General features: G+C 40.4%; 1 protein-coding gene across 1 annotated transcript; it reads left to right on the top strand.

Annotated features, from left to right (window-relative positions):
* Positions 1 to 1042: 1042 nt before the first annotated feature.
* On the top strand, positions 1043 to 9581 carry LOC308380308 (cytoplasmic dynein 1 light intermediate chain 1-like; the record flags this gene model as incomplete). The annotated part of the gene is made up of 13 exons (XM_080857607.1): positions 1043 to 1143; positions 1333 to 1406; positions 1878 to 1994; positions 2118 to 2348; positions 3856 to 4025; positions 4282 to 4375; positions 4508 to 4643; positions 4766 to 4877; positions 5319 to 5378; positions 5598 to 5642; positions 5907 to 6027; positions 6315 to 6440; positions 9463 to 9581. 13 exons carry the CDS (start codon positions 1043 to 1045, stop codon positions 9579 to 9581), a joined length of 1506 nt encoding a protein of 501 aa, XP_080713733.1.
* Between the last annotated feature and the right edge of the window lie 7110 nt (positions 9582 to 16691).

Raw genomic sequence — 16691 nt, 5'->3', positions numbered from 1 at the left:
GGTGTTGTCAAAATAGGATTAACTGCAACCTCACCCTTATTACAGTGCATGAAATGCCCTGTATTGTTATTCCTAGGCTTCTTCTTCTTATTCTTGTTACCTTTTTCTGCGATTAATTCAGCCCGAACCGCTTAACGTAGAAACTTCATTCAAACTTTGTCGCGTAGGTCTTGTAAAGGACACTTATGCTATGTATTTTTCACTTTTCTACACTTTATACTTTTTAAGTTATTAAAGAAAAACGAATCTGAATTTTCCCATTGACTTACATTGGGCCATTATGACATCATAATAGGGTAATTAAACTGGCTTGCACCTGTGCTTCACTGACACCTGCGGCAAGCCTCCAAGGGTCCTCTTCTCTCTGTACCTCTCCATTCAACTGTATAACTAGGAATATTAATAGACACCTTCCATACTGTACTTTTTTTCTCTCTCTCCTTTCTCTCCATCACTCTCACTCTACTTTCTCTCACACTCCATCTCTCTGCTTCACTCTTTTTTTCTCCTTATTTCAATATTTTCACTCTCTCTTTACTGTCTTTATCCATAGCCACTCTTCTTCCACTCTTCTTTCCTTTCTTCTTCCCTTCTTCCACTCTTCTTACCTTTTTCTTTTCTTCTTTCCTTCTTTCACTCTTCTTTCTTTTCTTCTTATCTTCTTTGGCTCTTCTTCCCTTCTTCCACTCTTCTTTCCCTTCTTCTTTCCTTCTTCCACTCTAATTTCCTTTCTTCACTCTTCTTTCCTTTCTTCTTCCCTTCTTCCACTCTTCTTTCTTTCTTCCACTCTTCTTTCCTTTCTTCACTCTTCTTTCCTTTCTTCTTTCCTTCTTCCACTCTTCTTTCCTTCTTTTACTGTTCTTTCCTTTCTTCCTTCCTTCTTTCACTTTTCTTTTCTTTTATTCGTTCTTTCTTAACTTTTGCATTTCATGCACTGGTATTTCCTTCAGGAAATGCATTTTCTAGTTTAACTTTATTGGGGCAATGTGCTCACATCCGGGTTCCTGTATTGGAAGTCACTCGCTATAGTAAAGCAGTGAAGATGGCTGCCGTGGGAAGAGCATCCTCTGTGGCAACCCTGCCTGGAAATTACCCCTCTGTAGACAATCAAAGTGCCGAAGAAGATGACGGACAGAATTTATGGTGAGCCCTACCACAGGCAGAATAGAGATACAAGTGTAAACAGAGGCACATCCACTGAAGTGCCAGTCGGGGCATTACTGTAGCTTAACTCGCCAGACGCATGTGAATAGTGATAGCCTACTGCATCAATGCCATTGAAATTCTGTGATTCTGTCATATGACGTGTAGCCTGTGATGTCTTGCACATAGGTCCTCTATTCTGAGTGAAGTAACAACGCGCTCTCGATCAAAATTACCAGCTGGTAAAAATGTTCTTGTCATGGGTGAGTATTTATGATAGTCCAATATGGTATTTGCGTGTTTATCTTGTACGTAGCTTGTCTATGCATTGTGCCTTGCTGTAAGAATGAGTAAGGGTCTAGACAGGGAGTGTCTGCTCGTCTTTTTGTAGTCAAGTCGCGGAATTCAGAGGGCTTTATTGGCTAAACCAGATCTGAATCCGCACATTATTTGCCGATTTACAGATTTATCCACTGACATTTTTTCAGTTTAACAGACAAAACAGATATATGAAAAAAAACAATTAAATAACGAAACTGAATAAAATCCAGAGAATTCATGAATGTTGTGTAATCTGCTTCTCACTCTGGTCTTTCTGCGTGCTATACTGACTGGTGATATTCTAAAAAAAATCAACCAATTGTCAATGTCTGATGTTATTAACTCTCTTTTGGCATTATAATAAGCCTTGAGACTTAAAGACACAATACTTTCTTGGGTCCTTTCTCTCTCAGGTGAAACCGGGGCTGGAAAAACTACTTTGGTTGCCAAGCTCCAAGGTGTGGAGGACTACATGAAAGGCAGAGGATTAGAATATATGTACTTTAATGTTCTTGATGATGACATTGATGGTAAGGATTGTCTTAGTTGAACATCCTTTTAGTTGGAAATATCGTTAGAAAGTGCTTCCAGGACATTTGTGTTAGTATTAAGAAATAACCATTAATTTCATCATTTTATTTTGCCCTATGTAGACCATACCAGATGTAATGCCTGGGTGCTGGATGGTGATCTGTATCACAAAGGCCTTCAGAAATTTGCTGTGTCTCAGGACAACTTTGCCAACACTATGATCCTACTGGTGGTGGACATGTCAAGGCCCTGGATGGCAATAGACTCATTACAGAAGTGGGCAAGTGTGGTCCGGGAGCACATCGACAAGCTCAGGATCATCCCAGAAACAATGAGGGACATGGAGCAGAGGTGTAAGTCAACGCCTGTGGGGGGGGGCACACATAGAGGAGCATTAGTTGACATCTAGTTCAATCTAAAGTGCTTTTTTGTATGCAGAGTATATAGACACAGTACAATGTCACTCATACCTGGGTGGTCTGGTAGTTGAAAGTAACACGTAAATCATAATATCATAATCTAATACAACCAGTGTACGGGTTAATATAGGTGGACATTATGTACTGTATGTATGTCACTGAAATCTCATGCTTTTCCACACTACGAGTTGTGCAGGGGAGTGTACACTATAGTTATTGTTTGTATTTTTGTAGGGGTGTCAATTTAAACCTTACACTTTCACAGTCCTTTGAGTGCGCAAGCTTCTGTCATGGCAAGACAGGCCAGTAGAGAATGTGTCATTTTATTATAAAGATTTTACAAAGTCCATAACTCACATTCTTTAAGGGGGTTTTATAGTAGTATAGCTGTAGAGATACCCTGAGGATGTACGATTTGTGTTTTATATGCTTCAGACCTCCTGAAAGTGTTCCCTTGTCCCTCCAGGAAAAGTGTACTAGCTCAGTGATGCATTCATACTATGAATGAATTACATTACGAACATGAGAGTCAGAGTACTCTTGTTTGCCACATTTATATATCGACAGTGCATATACAGTACATTCTCAATGGTCGACATCAACATCATTTACCCAGTTATGTTCTCATGATCAACAAAAAAAAAACACAGGCATGATTTACTTTTATTCTGTTGTCCTGCCAGAGGATGGCAGCACAATTATATGACATAATGTCTCAGGCTACTCAAGCCTGCCAAAGTGTAAGTCTGATCAATTATACACACAGCATCCAACATCCCACTGGTGAGTTGAGAGGGTCATACATTTTTTTTAAGATAAGTTGATGCATAATAATAGATGGATTACTAACAAAACAGACAATTTATATATTTTAGGTGCTTCCAGATCTGGCTGTCAATTATTTTCCAACTGATATTCATTAAACTGCTGTCAACACATAGGCCCCACACAGGCTACTGTTTGTATTCATTATCATATTTGGCAATGCTAGACCTGACATCAGTTTAAAAATTAAAAACAGGATAAGCAGTCAGGTAAGATTGAACTGTCAAGGGACTTTCCTGTCCATGTTTTTCTGTCCAGTACCCCAAGTGTGGTGAATGTAAGGAAAATCCTTAGTTTTACTCCGTTGTATTACTAAGCAATTAAAAGATAATTAAAGGATTAAATGAACAAAATGTTAAATGAAAAAAGGTTCATGGCAACCAACTAAACTATTGTGCATTTATCTTATTGAAGTCAAACCACTTAGGAAACCTAGAAGATGATATTGTTTGGCTGATGTTTTCTAAGTGGTCATTATCAGTTCAGATCAATACTGACCAGCAATTTTCTCTGGGCTAAGTAACTCACATCTGTGAACATCTGCCCTCATTTCTGCTGCTCTATGTAACACACAGTCTCACTCTATATTTTTCTCACATTCTTGCATCTGTTTAAGTGGTGAGACAGTTCCAGGAGTACACAGAACCAGGCGATGACCTAACTGCCTCTCCCCAGAGAAGAAACCCCACCATGGGTGAGACTGATGACGACGATGTCTTACTCCCACTCGGGGACAACATACTCACACACAACCTGGGGGTTCCTATGATGGTAGTATGTACCAAGGTGAATTCACTCAACATTCAATATTCTTTATTCTGTCAACTTCAAAAATGTACATATCCTAAAAGCATCTGAAAACGTACCTCCTTGCACAATTTTGTCATGCATATAAGCACATACATTAGTTTGCTGGATATACTTTTTGTCCTGGTCACCTGGTAAATGAAAGCCAGTGATCTTTCTTTCTATCCACTACACTCTAATATCTGACCTCCTTTGTGTCCCTTGAATCTTTCTGCATTCTAATGACCCTCTTTAGTGTGATGCTATTGGCAGTTTGGAGAAGGAGCATGATTACAGAGATGAGCATTTTGATTTCATTCAGTCACACATTCGCCACTTCTGCTTGCAGTGTATCCTTTAACCATGGCTGTTATTCAGTAGAACACTAGAGTCTGAAACTTGTATTTAACAAGAATTAGCATTACAGTATGAGTCTTTCTCTCATGAGTCTCTCTCATGACACCTTGACATGTACCTTACAGATGGGTCTGCACTGCTTTACACCTCAATGAAGGAGAACAAAAATCTGGATTTGTTATATAAATACCTCATTCATAGACTATATGGGTTTCCTTTTAATCTCCCTGCTCAAGTGGTAGAGAAAGACTCTGTATTCATGTAAGTATATGTGTCCTCATATATGACCGTATCAGGATATACTGTACATGGATGTCAGTATCACATGTATGTTTATCCTTGAACATTACATTTGTTCATCTCTGTATGCACTACGGATGTAGCCCGTCTGGTTGGGACAATGAAAAAAAGATAGCCATCCTGTATGAGAATTTCCAGTCTCTGAAAATGAATGACAACCTTGAAGACGTTATTGTTAAACCTCCATTGAGAAAGGTAAAGTATACGCATACATACCAACACTGTAGTTCCAAATCCAAAATTCCATAGATTGACACCAAGGTAGTCAGTGGTGAGTCATTGGTGATTCATATACTGTAACTTGGTTCAAGTCTCTTCCTGCTTCTGCAGTAAACTTTATTAACACCTCACCCTATTCGGCCTGCACAGATGTGGTCCATTGATACAAACCTCAAACGCCTATCAGTGCCACTCAGCAAAGGGTGGTAACTGGCATTAATTAAGTATTTGCTGTAGAGGTTGATTTGGGGCGAACGGCTCAATCCATGGAGATCAATAGAGGATAATCCCCTTTGAATAAGGATTATATGTCCAAAGCGTTCTGCTTGGAGTATGGAGTGAAAAAAAACTGCAAATGTTTGGGAATGTTTGGTCTTTTAAAATAGCTCTGTCTTAAGAGACTCTTTCTTTTCGAAGTTTGTACACGAAAAGGAGCTTGGAGCAGAAGACGACCAGGTGTTTCTTGTTAAACTTCAGGTGAGGAGAGACTGATACTCACTGATACACACACCACGAAATGTCACTCCAAAACCACTAATATTTGAAAGCTACATGCTTACTTGAAATGGTACAAATCTTATAAAATGTTGCTCTTAATTCACAAGATGTTTTTAGGGCACACCACTACTAAAACCCTTCATGATTTCATTTAATCTGAGCTCACCCTCTTTCTCTGGCATCTTTCCCTCTCCTTAGTCTCTTCTGGCCAAAAATCCTCCAGCAGCTGCTGGGAGACCCGTGGTAAGTATGTGCCCAGATAAGATTTGTCATGTGGAATTTACATGGCTTATGTGGTCCCTTAGATGACAGTCGTGTCCCTCCTCAAAGCAAATTGTATTTTTACAAGAATCTGATAAAATGCCCCCAGAGTCTGTTGACCTGTGTTGGATGACGGCTAAATATGTATATCAATGTTGATAAATATAAAAAAAATTGTAATGTTTCAACAAATGTTTATCTAAAAGTCCAATTTTGAACAGAAATCTGTTTTGTTGCTTTCGCCAGGATCCCACCAGTAGGGGGCCAAGTGGCTCCCCAAGGGCTACAAACCGCTCTGCCACTGCCAACGTAGCCAGCGTGATGCCCATGCAATCAGGTACCAAGAAGATAGATCCCAACATGAAAGGTGTGTATACTGGACATGCCTCAAATGTGTGGCTGCATGCTTCCCACCTATCGTCTGAACTTGTCCTCTCTTCTGCTTCCCACCTATCTGGCTCGTCCACTTTTCCAGCGGGAACCTAAACATTCCTGCAACCCTTTTCTGAGGAATGGCCATCTTTCATGTCTTAGGCTTGCATGGTTCTGATTCTTGTACTTCTTTTTTCCAACTACAATCCAATACGTCTGTTTTGTTAATATTGAGGTCATTGTTCTCTTTTTTCTGCTAACTGTAGTTGTTTCCATCCGCAGGCGGCCAGAACAGTGAGGGCGTCCTGGCTAACTTCTTTAACAGCCTACTGAGTAAAAAGAGTGGCGCTCCAGGACCAGGGGGGAACTCGACGGGAAGCGGTACCCCAGGGACCGTCAGAAAGTCAGGTACAGTACACCTTGGCGGCGAACTGGTGGGCAGTTTCCTGTGGTCCTGAACAGGGTGTAATCGAATCTGGAAAAAGGTTTATTCCAAACTGCCTGATAAATGACTTGTAATCAAAAATTACCCAGATTTCCAGCTCCCTTCAGATGCAGTGCAATCATCCAGATATTACCTTTGTAAAGTCGGTCAGCTAACAATCAGTAGCAGTATTTCGGAAACTTAGGCCTAATAGATGACAGAATCACTGAAGCCAATTTAAATGAATTGATGAAATGATCAGCTGCATCTGAAGTTAGACAGACATCTATCTTGTGAAATTTTAGATTATAATTTTTTACTGTGTTGATCAGGCATCCATATTAAATTAAACGGATGCAGTCTGTACTCTTTTTCTTCGTTTTTCAACCTTTCTGGTCACACTGTCATCGTCATGAGTTTTTCCATCTTGTCATCTTCCCATACATTTCTTGTAACTTTCACAACTGGTTGTATCCTCCCTGACACGTCATCCTCACCACTTTCTGTCGAAGAGCTTCAATTCCTCATAATTCATGATGTCTTTTCCACTTCCTGTATGTGTGTCAGTTACGGGATGCTGGCCTCGCTAAGGTCAGTGTAGCTGTAACTCTCTCGCATCAGCGCATTTGACAGATTCTTCGAGGAAACGATTGACAGCCAATAACGCATGTTTTTTTTTTTTTAAAGAACAACAATGCATGGCCATAACATTGATCAGCAAGATCTGAATTTTTTTAAAATCTCAACTGTGTGATTGCCTAATGGAATGCTACTGTTTGAGTATCCGTGCATCTCCTTTCCTTGCCATTGTCTTTTAAATGTTTTGTCCTCCATATTTCTCATATCGCCATGGCTCAAGTTCCCTGACACTCTTTCCTATTGTCTATATATTGCATAGTATCTATAATTCTATGGCTTGTCAAAAGCTTGTTGGTCTCGCTAAAACATGCCTGAATGTTCCATTTTTGTTTGTGCTATATGGCTGTATCATGATTTAACAAGGACAGCCAGGACGGCCATGATGATTCTCTTTCTTTGGTGTAAAGTTTTAAACACATACTCACTTTTTAAGCTCCTGGAAGTCTTATGTGTTGCATGTATGCTGATCAGTGGTGCTGATTATGGTGGACGGATGCTGATTATGGTGCTTGTTTTGAATACAGTTCCAGTTAGGCATTAGGGAAGTAACTCAGGAAGGGAGGTGTAAAAGTATGATTCAGTTGTACCAAACCCTCAGGAAGTTTCTTAGTTCAATGCTTAGAGCTACTTTTTAGCTTTCAGTAATGTGCATACTGACACTGATCAGCTGTTCACTGCTTTTGACAAGAGGTTATGAAAATGACGAGAGGGAAACGTGTGGTTGTGCACGTAGGTGTATGTGTATAAGTAAGGCAATGGGTGACAAAAGACGTACACCAACATATGTGTAGGTGTAATAAGATTAACGATGAAATGCCGTTTTAAAAAAGAAAAGTGGTGAGTGTAAGTTGTAACATCATAAAAGTTCACCAAAGTTGACCCAGATGAAACAGATGACTTTCATTCCATTCATGTAGAAATTCTTTGCAATTAGTGAAATGGAATGTTGAAGATTTTTTTTTATATACTTTATTAATCCCCTGAGGGAGACTTGGACTTTAACCCATCTGTTGGGAGTGACCACACACACACACTAACACACTTGGAGAAGTGAGCAATTAGCGCACACATTAGGAGTGGAAGCACACACACACATCCACAGGAGGAGGAGCACACACACACATCCAGAGGAGGGGGAGCACACACACATCCACAGGACTGGGAGCACACACACATCCACAGGAGTGGGAGCACACACACATCCACAGGAGGAGCACACACCCAGTGCAGTTTTCAGCTGCAGTGCCCAGGAAGGAGTTTGGGGTTAGGTGCTGTTCATTCATGCCCCACCAGGGGATCAAACCATCGCCCTATGCCCCCAAACTCACGTCTCTAACCTTTAGGCCATGGCTGCCCATTTTAGTGACAAGTCAGTTTTCTGAGCACACAGAAGATATTTTTTTTTTTTTACAATTTACATGCTTATTCAGAATTCATCCACTTTCCGAAGATTACCAGACCTACACATCTCTTGAGAAATGATAACAGCAAAATGTATTTGTGTGTACAGTAGTGGTCCTCCTTAGAGGTAGGGTAGGTGATTCTGGAGAAACCAAAAAGGGGAAGATACATTTGAAAGTGGCAAGCACTGACCAGACTGGACGTCATCGCCCCCGGGCAATTTGAGTTTGACACCCCTGGGTTAAAGTGTTAGGGTTCAACTGCCTGGATCTCTGTCCCTGTGGTGATTGCTTATAATAAACTGTCAGGTTTGGCTTCTGAACCCTTTCATCCTTATCTTCTTTGCTGCTCACAGACCTCTGTGGCTGAGTGGATGGTCGACTCACAGCCAGACTAAGGCACGTTGGGTGACCGTGCCTGCACAACTCCCTTAACCCACGTATGGGACTGTGCTTTTAAGTTTTTGTCACATACTGTAGTTTGTGTTAAATATGGAGGCCTTTCGGTACACTGCCTTTGTACCCCTGACTGTACTTCTGTCTTACTTCATGCTTTGACTAGCTTGCTGGCTTTTATAGCTGTATGTCTGCCTAGCTTTGTGGAAACGTACAATGAGTGCACAGGCAGAGTGCGTGCATTTAGGGAGGTAGACAGGCAGATAGGCCATCCAATCATTTCATATGGGACAAATGTAATGATTGGACAGGCATTTACCAGCCCTGCTGCTGCCATTAGACAGATTTTTTGCTCTTTGTTGTCAGAGCATTTCAGTTATTAATTGCTATCAGGGTGTAAAGAGGATTTCAAGAAATGTAACTACCCTGCCTTTAATATCAATAAATATTCCTCTTAAAATATATGTGCTTTTCAATGTTAAAAAGTGTTCTGGTGTAGTAAAACATCCACATGGCTTTGCAGCAATGTCTTTATATTGCATGTTTACATAGCATTCTGTTGTCTTTCCAGGTTCCAAGTTGGGCTTGTCAGATGTCCAGGCAGAACTGGATCACACATCTAACCAATCGGATCTGGAACCTTCTTCCCTCACCACTACTCTGTCCCCCATCGAGTCAACAGAGTCATGAAGGCTTTTTGCAAACACGTCAACTTCTATGCCTTTCTTTTTTAAAGAATACATCCTCCAACCTTACCTTTCTTTTTCCTCCATAGTGAATCAGCACTTTAGTTTACAGCACAAAACAGGGTCCACAAAGCAGAATCATAAGCCTGGGTTTCTTGCATGTTTGCCTGTTTAGATGCAGTTTTGCTGTACAGGAGTTTGGTTGCGTGGTATGACATGATTGGGAATAATCCACAAGTAGGAATGTGCTGCTGTTTCAGGATCTGGCAATTCAGTGTAAGGCTACTGTTTGTGTCTGACAAAAGCTCCATGTGTTGGTGCTAATTGTTTTTTCCTGAAATACTGAATTAATTTAATTTCATCCCTCAACTTTGTACATATTATGTTTTTCTCTTTTTACTGATTCAAATATTTGCAGATCGTGTGATCCAAATGGAGGGTCAGACTTAACATAATTCACAAACATTTGTTATTTTGTGGGATACTTGTCAGTGTCAACAGAATAGCTTAACTTGTTGACTGGGAAGGGACGGTAAACCTAACTACTCTTTTATGCACTCAGTCAATCAGTCATATATGCACAACCCTTGATAAAAGGGAATTTTCATTTATCCTGGTTATGAAATACGGTGTAGTGGTGGGTTTGGGTTAATCCTGCCACTGCGTATATTGTATGGTTCAATCGACCTGGTATGTAAAGATAGGGTTCCTACTGCTTTGAAATAAATTGCATTTGTTTTATTATATTCTTGCACATGGATTGTGATTTACTATAAAGCATTATTGTTGTTTAATATCAGAATACATTGCATATTGTGATTCACTATCTGTTTTCCAATCCCTCTCTTACTTAAAAAAGTGGGTGGATGTTTTGAAGCCATGGGGCCTGAAACCAGGAGCATCAATAGCTAAAAGTAAAATGAGAAAACAATACCATATGTATTAACTTTTCCTATGAAAGAAGATAGATAGGACAGAGATAGAGTTAACCTACAACACATTCTGATTCAGGCTTCACCTTTTCCCTACATGGCCTGTTCATAAGCCTTTTCTTTAGGATCTATGTTGCAAACCCTTGAAGGCAGGACAAAGTCTGTCCAAATGAGTGAATATTCTTATGAAGAGTATTTGCCATTTCATTTCATGGAACCAAGAAAGGGCGCAGTATCTGAGCACACACTTGTCACAGTTAAGCTGTCTCTGCAGTTTTCATGTGACTCACAGAAAGTCAGACAGATTTACTGATGCAATGATGTAGCCTGGGTATGAGTACAAGGCATTGTTCTTTGAAAATTCACTTACATATACTGTAACTCTTTGTGAATGCATTTGGGCTGTTTGAAGTTATGCATAATATGGAAATAGAGGATGGTAGGCCACAGTTGAGTAAAGGCACCCATCTTGCAGGAAGTACTGCATTTTGATCCAAAAACTTTTTTTTGCATCCAAATAATGCAGTTTAGATTCAGCAATCTCAATTGCGCACAACCCACATGCTGCTGTTGTTACAGGTGAATAAGGGCTATTTATTTATGAAGGAATTAGAAATAGTGGTGGGTTTGGATAATTGTCTAACATGTCACTGTAAGTACAAAACGATTCAGTTGGCCTGGTAAGTTAACAGCGATTAAGACCAGGTCTATTTCTTTAACAATGTGATATTTAATTAGGCTTAATGTCTGAACTTAAACTGGAACTCAACCAGATTGAAAGGGCTACTTCTACTGATGGTTTTAATAATAATAATAATAATAATAATAATTCATTTTATTTTAACGCACTTTTCATTCCAAAGAATCTCAGAGTGCCTACATATTAGAAATGAACTATAATAATACAATAAAAAAAAATTAAAAATTAAATTGTTAACATAAGCATAAAAGAAAAGATTTAACACAGGGCCAGAAATGCCTTCCTGAATAAAAAAGTCCAGCTTTAAAGGAGTCCAGCGTCTGCGTTGCCCTTAGGTGGTCAGGGAGGCTGTACCATAAGTGTGGCGCTGCCGAGCAAAAGGCCCGGTCGTCCATGGTGCGGAGCTTGGTTTTGGGGACGCGGAGGAGCGAGCTGTTTGAAGACCTGAGGGTGCAGGTGGAGGTTTGGGGAGTAATTCATTCTTGCAGGTAGGGAGGTGCATGTCCATTTATGCATGTATGGGTGATTATAAGGACTTTGTAGTCAATCCGGAAAGAGACAGGGAGCCAGTGTAGTGAGTGTAATATTGGTGTTATGTGCTCATATTTTCGGACCTTCATCAGAATCCTGGCAGCGCTGTGGATGTATTGCAGCTTCTGGATGTTCTTGCCAGTGATCCCATAGAAAAGTGAATTACAATAGTCCAGTCTTCTTGAGGAGATAAAGGCGTGTACAAGCTTCTCTGCATCTGATAGGGTTAAAGTGGGGCGGAGTTTGGAGATGTTTCTTAGATGATAAAAAGAGGTTTTGCACAGGTTTTTTTATATGATCATTAAAGTTCAGGTGAGAGTCAAACCTAACTCCGAGATTAGTGACTGTGGAGGAGAGGGGGATGACCTGGCTGTCGAAGGTGAGATGAGTCAAGGAGGATGACTGAACCTGGTGTGGAGTGCCAACAAGAAGGGCTTCAGTTGTGCTACTATTAAGCTGGAGAAAGTTGTTGCTCATCCATGCCTTTATCTCCCCAAGACAGGCGGTGAGACATGACATGGCTGCAGTGGGGCTTGGGGCAGTTTTGATATAAGAGTGTGTGTCATCAGCGTAACAGTGGAAAGACATCCCATGTCTGCTGATGACACGTCCGAGGGGGAGCATGTACATAATGAAGAGGATGGGGCCGAGGACCGACCCTTGCGGAACACCACAGGAGACAGGGAGCTGTCTGGACTTGCAACTTCCCAGTGAGACATATTCAGTTCTGCCAGAAAGGTAGGACTGAAACCAATTGAGTGCAGAGTCTGATAGTCCAATGGTGGTGTGGAGGCGCTCTAGCAGGATAGTGTGGTCCACTGTGTCAAATGCAGCAGTCAGGTCCAGGAGGATGAGGAGTGAGGGTGATCCTGCATCGGCTGTCATCAGCAAGTCATTTGTCACCCTGAGCAAAGCTGTTTCAGTGCTGTGGGCTGAACGAAATCCTGATTGAAATTTTTCAAACAAGTTGTTGTGTTTGAGGTGGTCCTGAAGTTAAGAAGCAACTACCTTCTCTAACACCTTGGACAGGAAGGCAAGGTTTGAGATAGGCCTGTAGTTGGCTAAAACCTCCGGGTCCAGGGTGGGATTCTTGAGAAGGGGACGGATGACAGCAACCTTGAGAGCAGGTGGGACATAGCCAGACTGAAGGGAAAGGTTAACGACTTTGGTGATGAAAGGACTGAGAGTGGGGATGTGTGACTTGAGCAGAGCAGTGGGAATGGGGTCCAGGGTACAGGTACACGATCTCATTTTTCTGAGGATTTCTTCAACATGGCTCTCCCGAACCTCAGCGAGATGTAGAGGAGACAGCACACTCGCAGATGAGGTGTTGGTGTCATAGGGAAGCAGAGCTGGGGAGCTTGAGGTTTATGTTTGCTCACAGCTGTGTAACTTTGATTTGATTTGACTTTGTCAAATAATAAAACATCGTCCAATAGGCTTATGCAGAAGTTGTGCCATGACCTCTAAGAACCATGATCATGAAAGTCGTCTAACCCAAAGTCAAATTAATCTTATGACTTTACTGTGCGGGACAATGCAACTGGCATGGGTCAATGGAGCTGTGGGCCAAAAGAAAAGTTACCAGAATAAATGCCAGACAGTGATCTACAAAGTAGCCAAACCTAAGAAGTTATTGCACAGTTTTTTAGAAGATGATCATTGGTTGAAATGATTACTGCAGAGGTATAGTGTGGGAGTGACCGTCCTCATTTTGTGTGATAGATTAGCATTCTGCACGTATCCCTCTGAGAGAATGAATGGGGGGTTAGAAAATGGACAAAATAATGCCCGTGGTTGTTAAATAACCACTCGAGATAACCCGTATTTGATTCTGTTCAATACAAAAAATTGTACTCTATATAATTGTCATCGGAGAGGCAACCATTATTTGTACCTACATTGACACAGATCTACAGTTAATTTCATTACAATACAGGTTATTACAGTGCCAAAGAAAGATATGATTACTTCAGGAAGTATTATTTTTATTATCATTATTATTATTATTATTATTATTATAGCAAGTAGTATTATAAACCAATATTTTAAACATGTTTTTACATAAGTATTTAAAATAATCTCTGAATTGAATTAGGCCTACTTAATGTCAAAGTGGAAATTGCAGAAGATATTGACCTAGAAAGAATGCCGACTATCATACAGCTGTTCAAATTCACTAAAGCACGCAAATTCTCTATTAACAAATGCTCCACACAAGGTGTGGTATTTTGCTGTTCTTATAAATGTATTGTTTTTTCAAACACGATCCTGTAGGAAACAGACTCACCTATGTTTCATTAAAGTTTGTATATTTGATGACAATTCAAGCACATGAAAATGTTTTATTGGTCTGACTGATCATTTTCATTCATACTCGTGTTTCCACATTGGAATTTCCACATTTGGCCATACTTCATGCATTTCAATTGAAAACGCTTCTGCGAAGGAGGATGGTCCTCTGTTTCCTCACTTATAGGCCCACGATCCTCTCTCCTTGCTTCCACTGATGAAAGGAAATGTCCTTCCTGACGACTACATTGGAACGATTTCCAGGGCATAAACTGGAGGATTAGGAATGACGACAGAGGAAGCATGCACATAACTGCGGCATTAGAAAAGTGTCAACATTTACAAATAAATGTCCTGTGTTTCCAAATGTATTTCCTGATTAACATATATTTGTTGCACGATTCACAAATGTAAACACTGTTACATTTATTTTAAAACATATGGAACAGTGGAATTCCCCCTCATGATAGATCAAAACACTTGCTTTTTAAAACCAGCCCTATTACGTTGTAAAATAGAAATCTACTTTCTACTTTCTGTCTAACTTGTTTTATTTGACTATGTAGGCTACCTGAAATTTAATATTAACCTAGATAATCAATATTAGGCTACATACATTGAGCTGGTAGGAGAAGGTGTGACTTTATATAACTTAGTGAAAATGTTATCTGTCTGTATTTGTTTATCCCAGAATTGGGTTGGTCAAATCTATCCATCAGCTTGGTTGAAATAGCATTTGAAAGGGCTCAGAGGCCAAGAGGCCCTTGCAAGCCCCTTGCAAGCCCCAAGCGCGTCTTTTCACGTCTTGCTGGCGTCGTCCGATTTTTCTAGAACTGCACCAAAATGTACACAAGATTTACACAAGCCTCGCAGCCTGCAAGGCTATGATTGGTCTGCTGGTCGGTTGACTACATCCTGTCTGGATGTCTAAAACCCATAGTAATGAACCAAAACCATTTGTAATGAACCAAAGTTTGTTTGAATTGTTTACTTTGATGAACATGCCATTCGCTAGCCCGGTCTCTATGGAATTTCCCCTATACGTTAGCATTAAGCTAACGTAGCCTAGTTTCTATCACAGTTTACACATGCAATGCTATGTGAAACGATTGTTACGAGATGAGATTACTAAAATGTATTCTGCATGTCTGCTCAGTTTAACAGTGCTACCCAAGTAAAGGTTTGAAAATAACTTCAAGCTTCAGATTTTCTGTTAGGGAAACTGTTTTCTATCTGCCGAGCAAATTACTTATTGTTCTGGAGGTGAATTGCTTTGCAACACGGGCAACCTTTTAGGGAGCATGAATTGCTATGAGTAGCCTACATTTACACAACATTTACACAACAATGTAATACCGTTGCAAAAGCATGCTGGCCCCTGAGTCCTCATTACCCAGCAGCTGGGCTAGTCCAATGGTTACTCTCAGCAGGTTAGAGTGCCCTCTGCAGCTGCTTTAGATGGCAGGTCGGATGACAATTCCTTCAAATATTCGTAGTTAAAGCATGTATGACAAGGGGATTAACAAGACAAACACGTTACATTCCCACTTGATGGGCAATTGGGCATCTTCCAAACGTGTACATCATTTGTAGGCCTAGTATGCAGGTCTCTATATGGTGTGGTAGGAGAGTGGTAGTCCACATGACTGGACACTGCTCAGATGTAATGTAGTGTAGTCACATTCATTCATGCCCTTACATTTATGTTCATGTGATTTGCTTGAATTGTAAGAGGCATCTGTTGGGCTGCAGATAAGATATTTTTCCTTAAAAAAAAAAATCCATTTGCAAATGAAGTCGCGTCAAATATCCACAAATTCATGCAGGGATGTTCACAAATAGTAGCCTAAGCAGTTTAAATGCACGTTTGTAGTCTGTGAATGTAACAGCGTTGGCATTTGTGAATCGCGTGACATTTATTATTATATTCTGAATCAGGAAATAGATTTGTGAATTGTGTGACATTCATTTGTACATTTTGAAACTATTCTAACTCAATAAGTAACAGTTGGGGTGTAGTCTACTTCTGCTAGACTGCCAGATGGTCACCACTAAATAATTTTAAAGGCTCAGTTTTTCGGTTGAGCAGCTAATGAAAAACCTTAGTTTAAGGTTCTTTACCTTGTTAGAAGAGCATCACCGTCCGCACCCAGCAGCTTGTAGGCATTTTAAGGTTTTTTACCTCGGTTTTTTTGGTAGCAGAAGGAAGTGACACTCTATGGGAGGCGACCGGAAGTTTGTATTTTTTGTAATGTAGTGTAACACATAGGCTACACATATATACATGTTTATATACACATGTGTAACATCCATCTGGGATATCGTACGTTCAGGCAGCTTGGAATTAGGGAAATTCCCATTTCGGAAGGTCTCACTTTCGAGTTGAGAGCGTTCACACAATGACCAAAAGCAGACAAAGGTATTGACAATCAGGTATCGTTAAGTAGGCTAGCTAACCAGAAGGTTAACATTATGTTAGTTGCACAAAAATGAACTGCGCTGATGAGTACAACCTAAATAAACAATTAAAAAAATCTCCCACTTTCCTTGAGGGATGTTCCGAGTTTGACAGGCGTTCAAGTGTATTCTCCCACTCGGAACTTTCCCACTTCCCAGTTGCTCATGAACGCACCAATAGTATTCTAACATTTTTGGTAGT

Source organism: Sprattus sprattus, assembly GCF_963457725.1.
Source record: "Sprattus sprattus genome assembly, chromosome: 19".
NCBI lineage: Eukaryota > Metazoa > Chordata > Actinopteri > Clupeiformes > Clupeidae > Sprattus > Sprattus sprattus.
The sequence above is the reverse complement of the archived record's forward strand: the minus strand, read 5'-3'. Positions and strand labels throughout refer to the sequence as shown.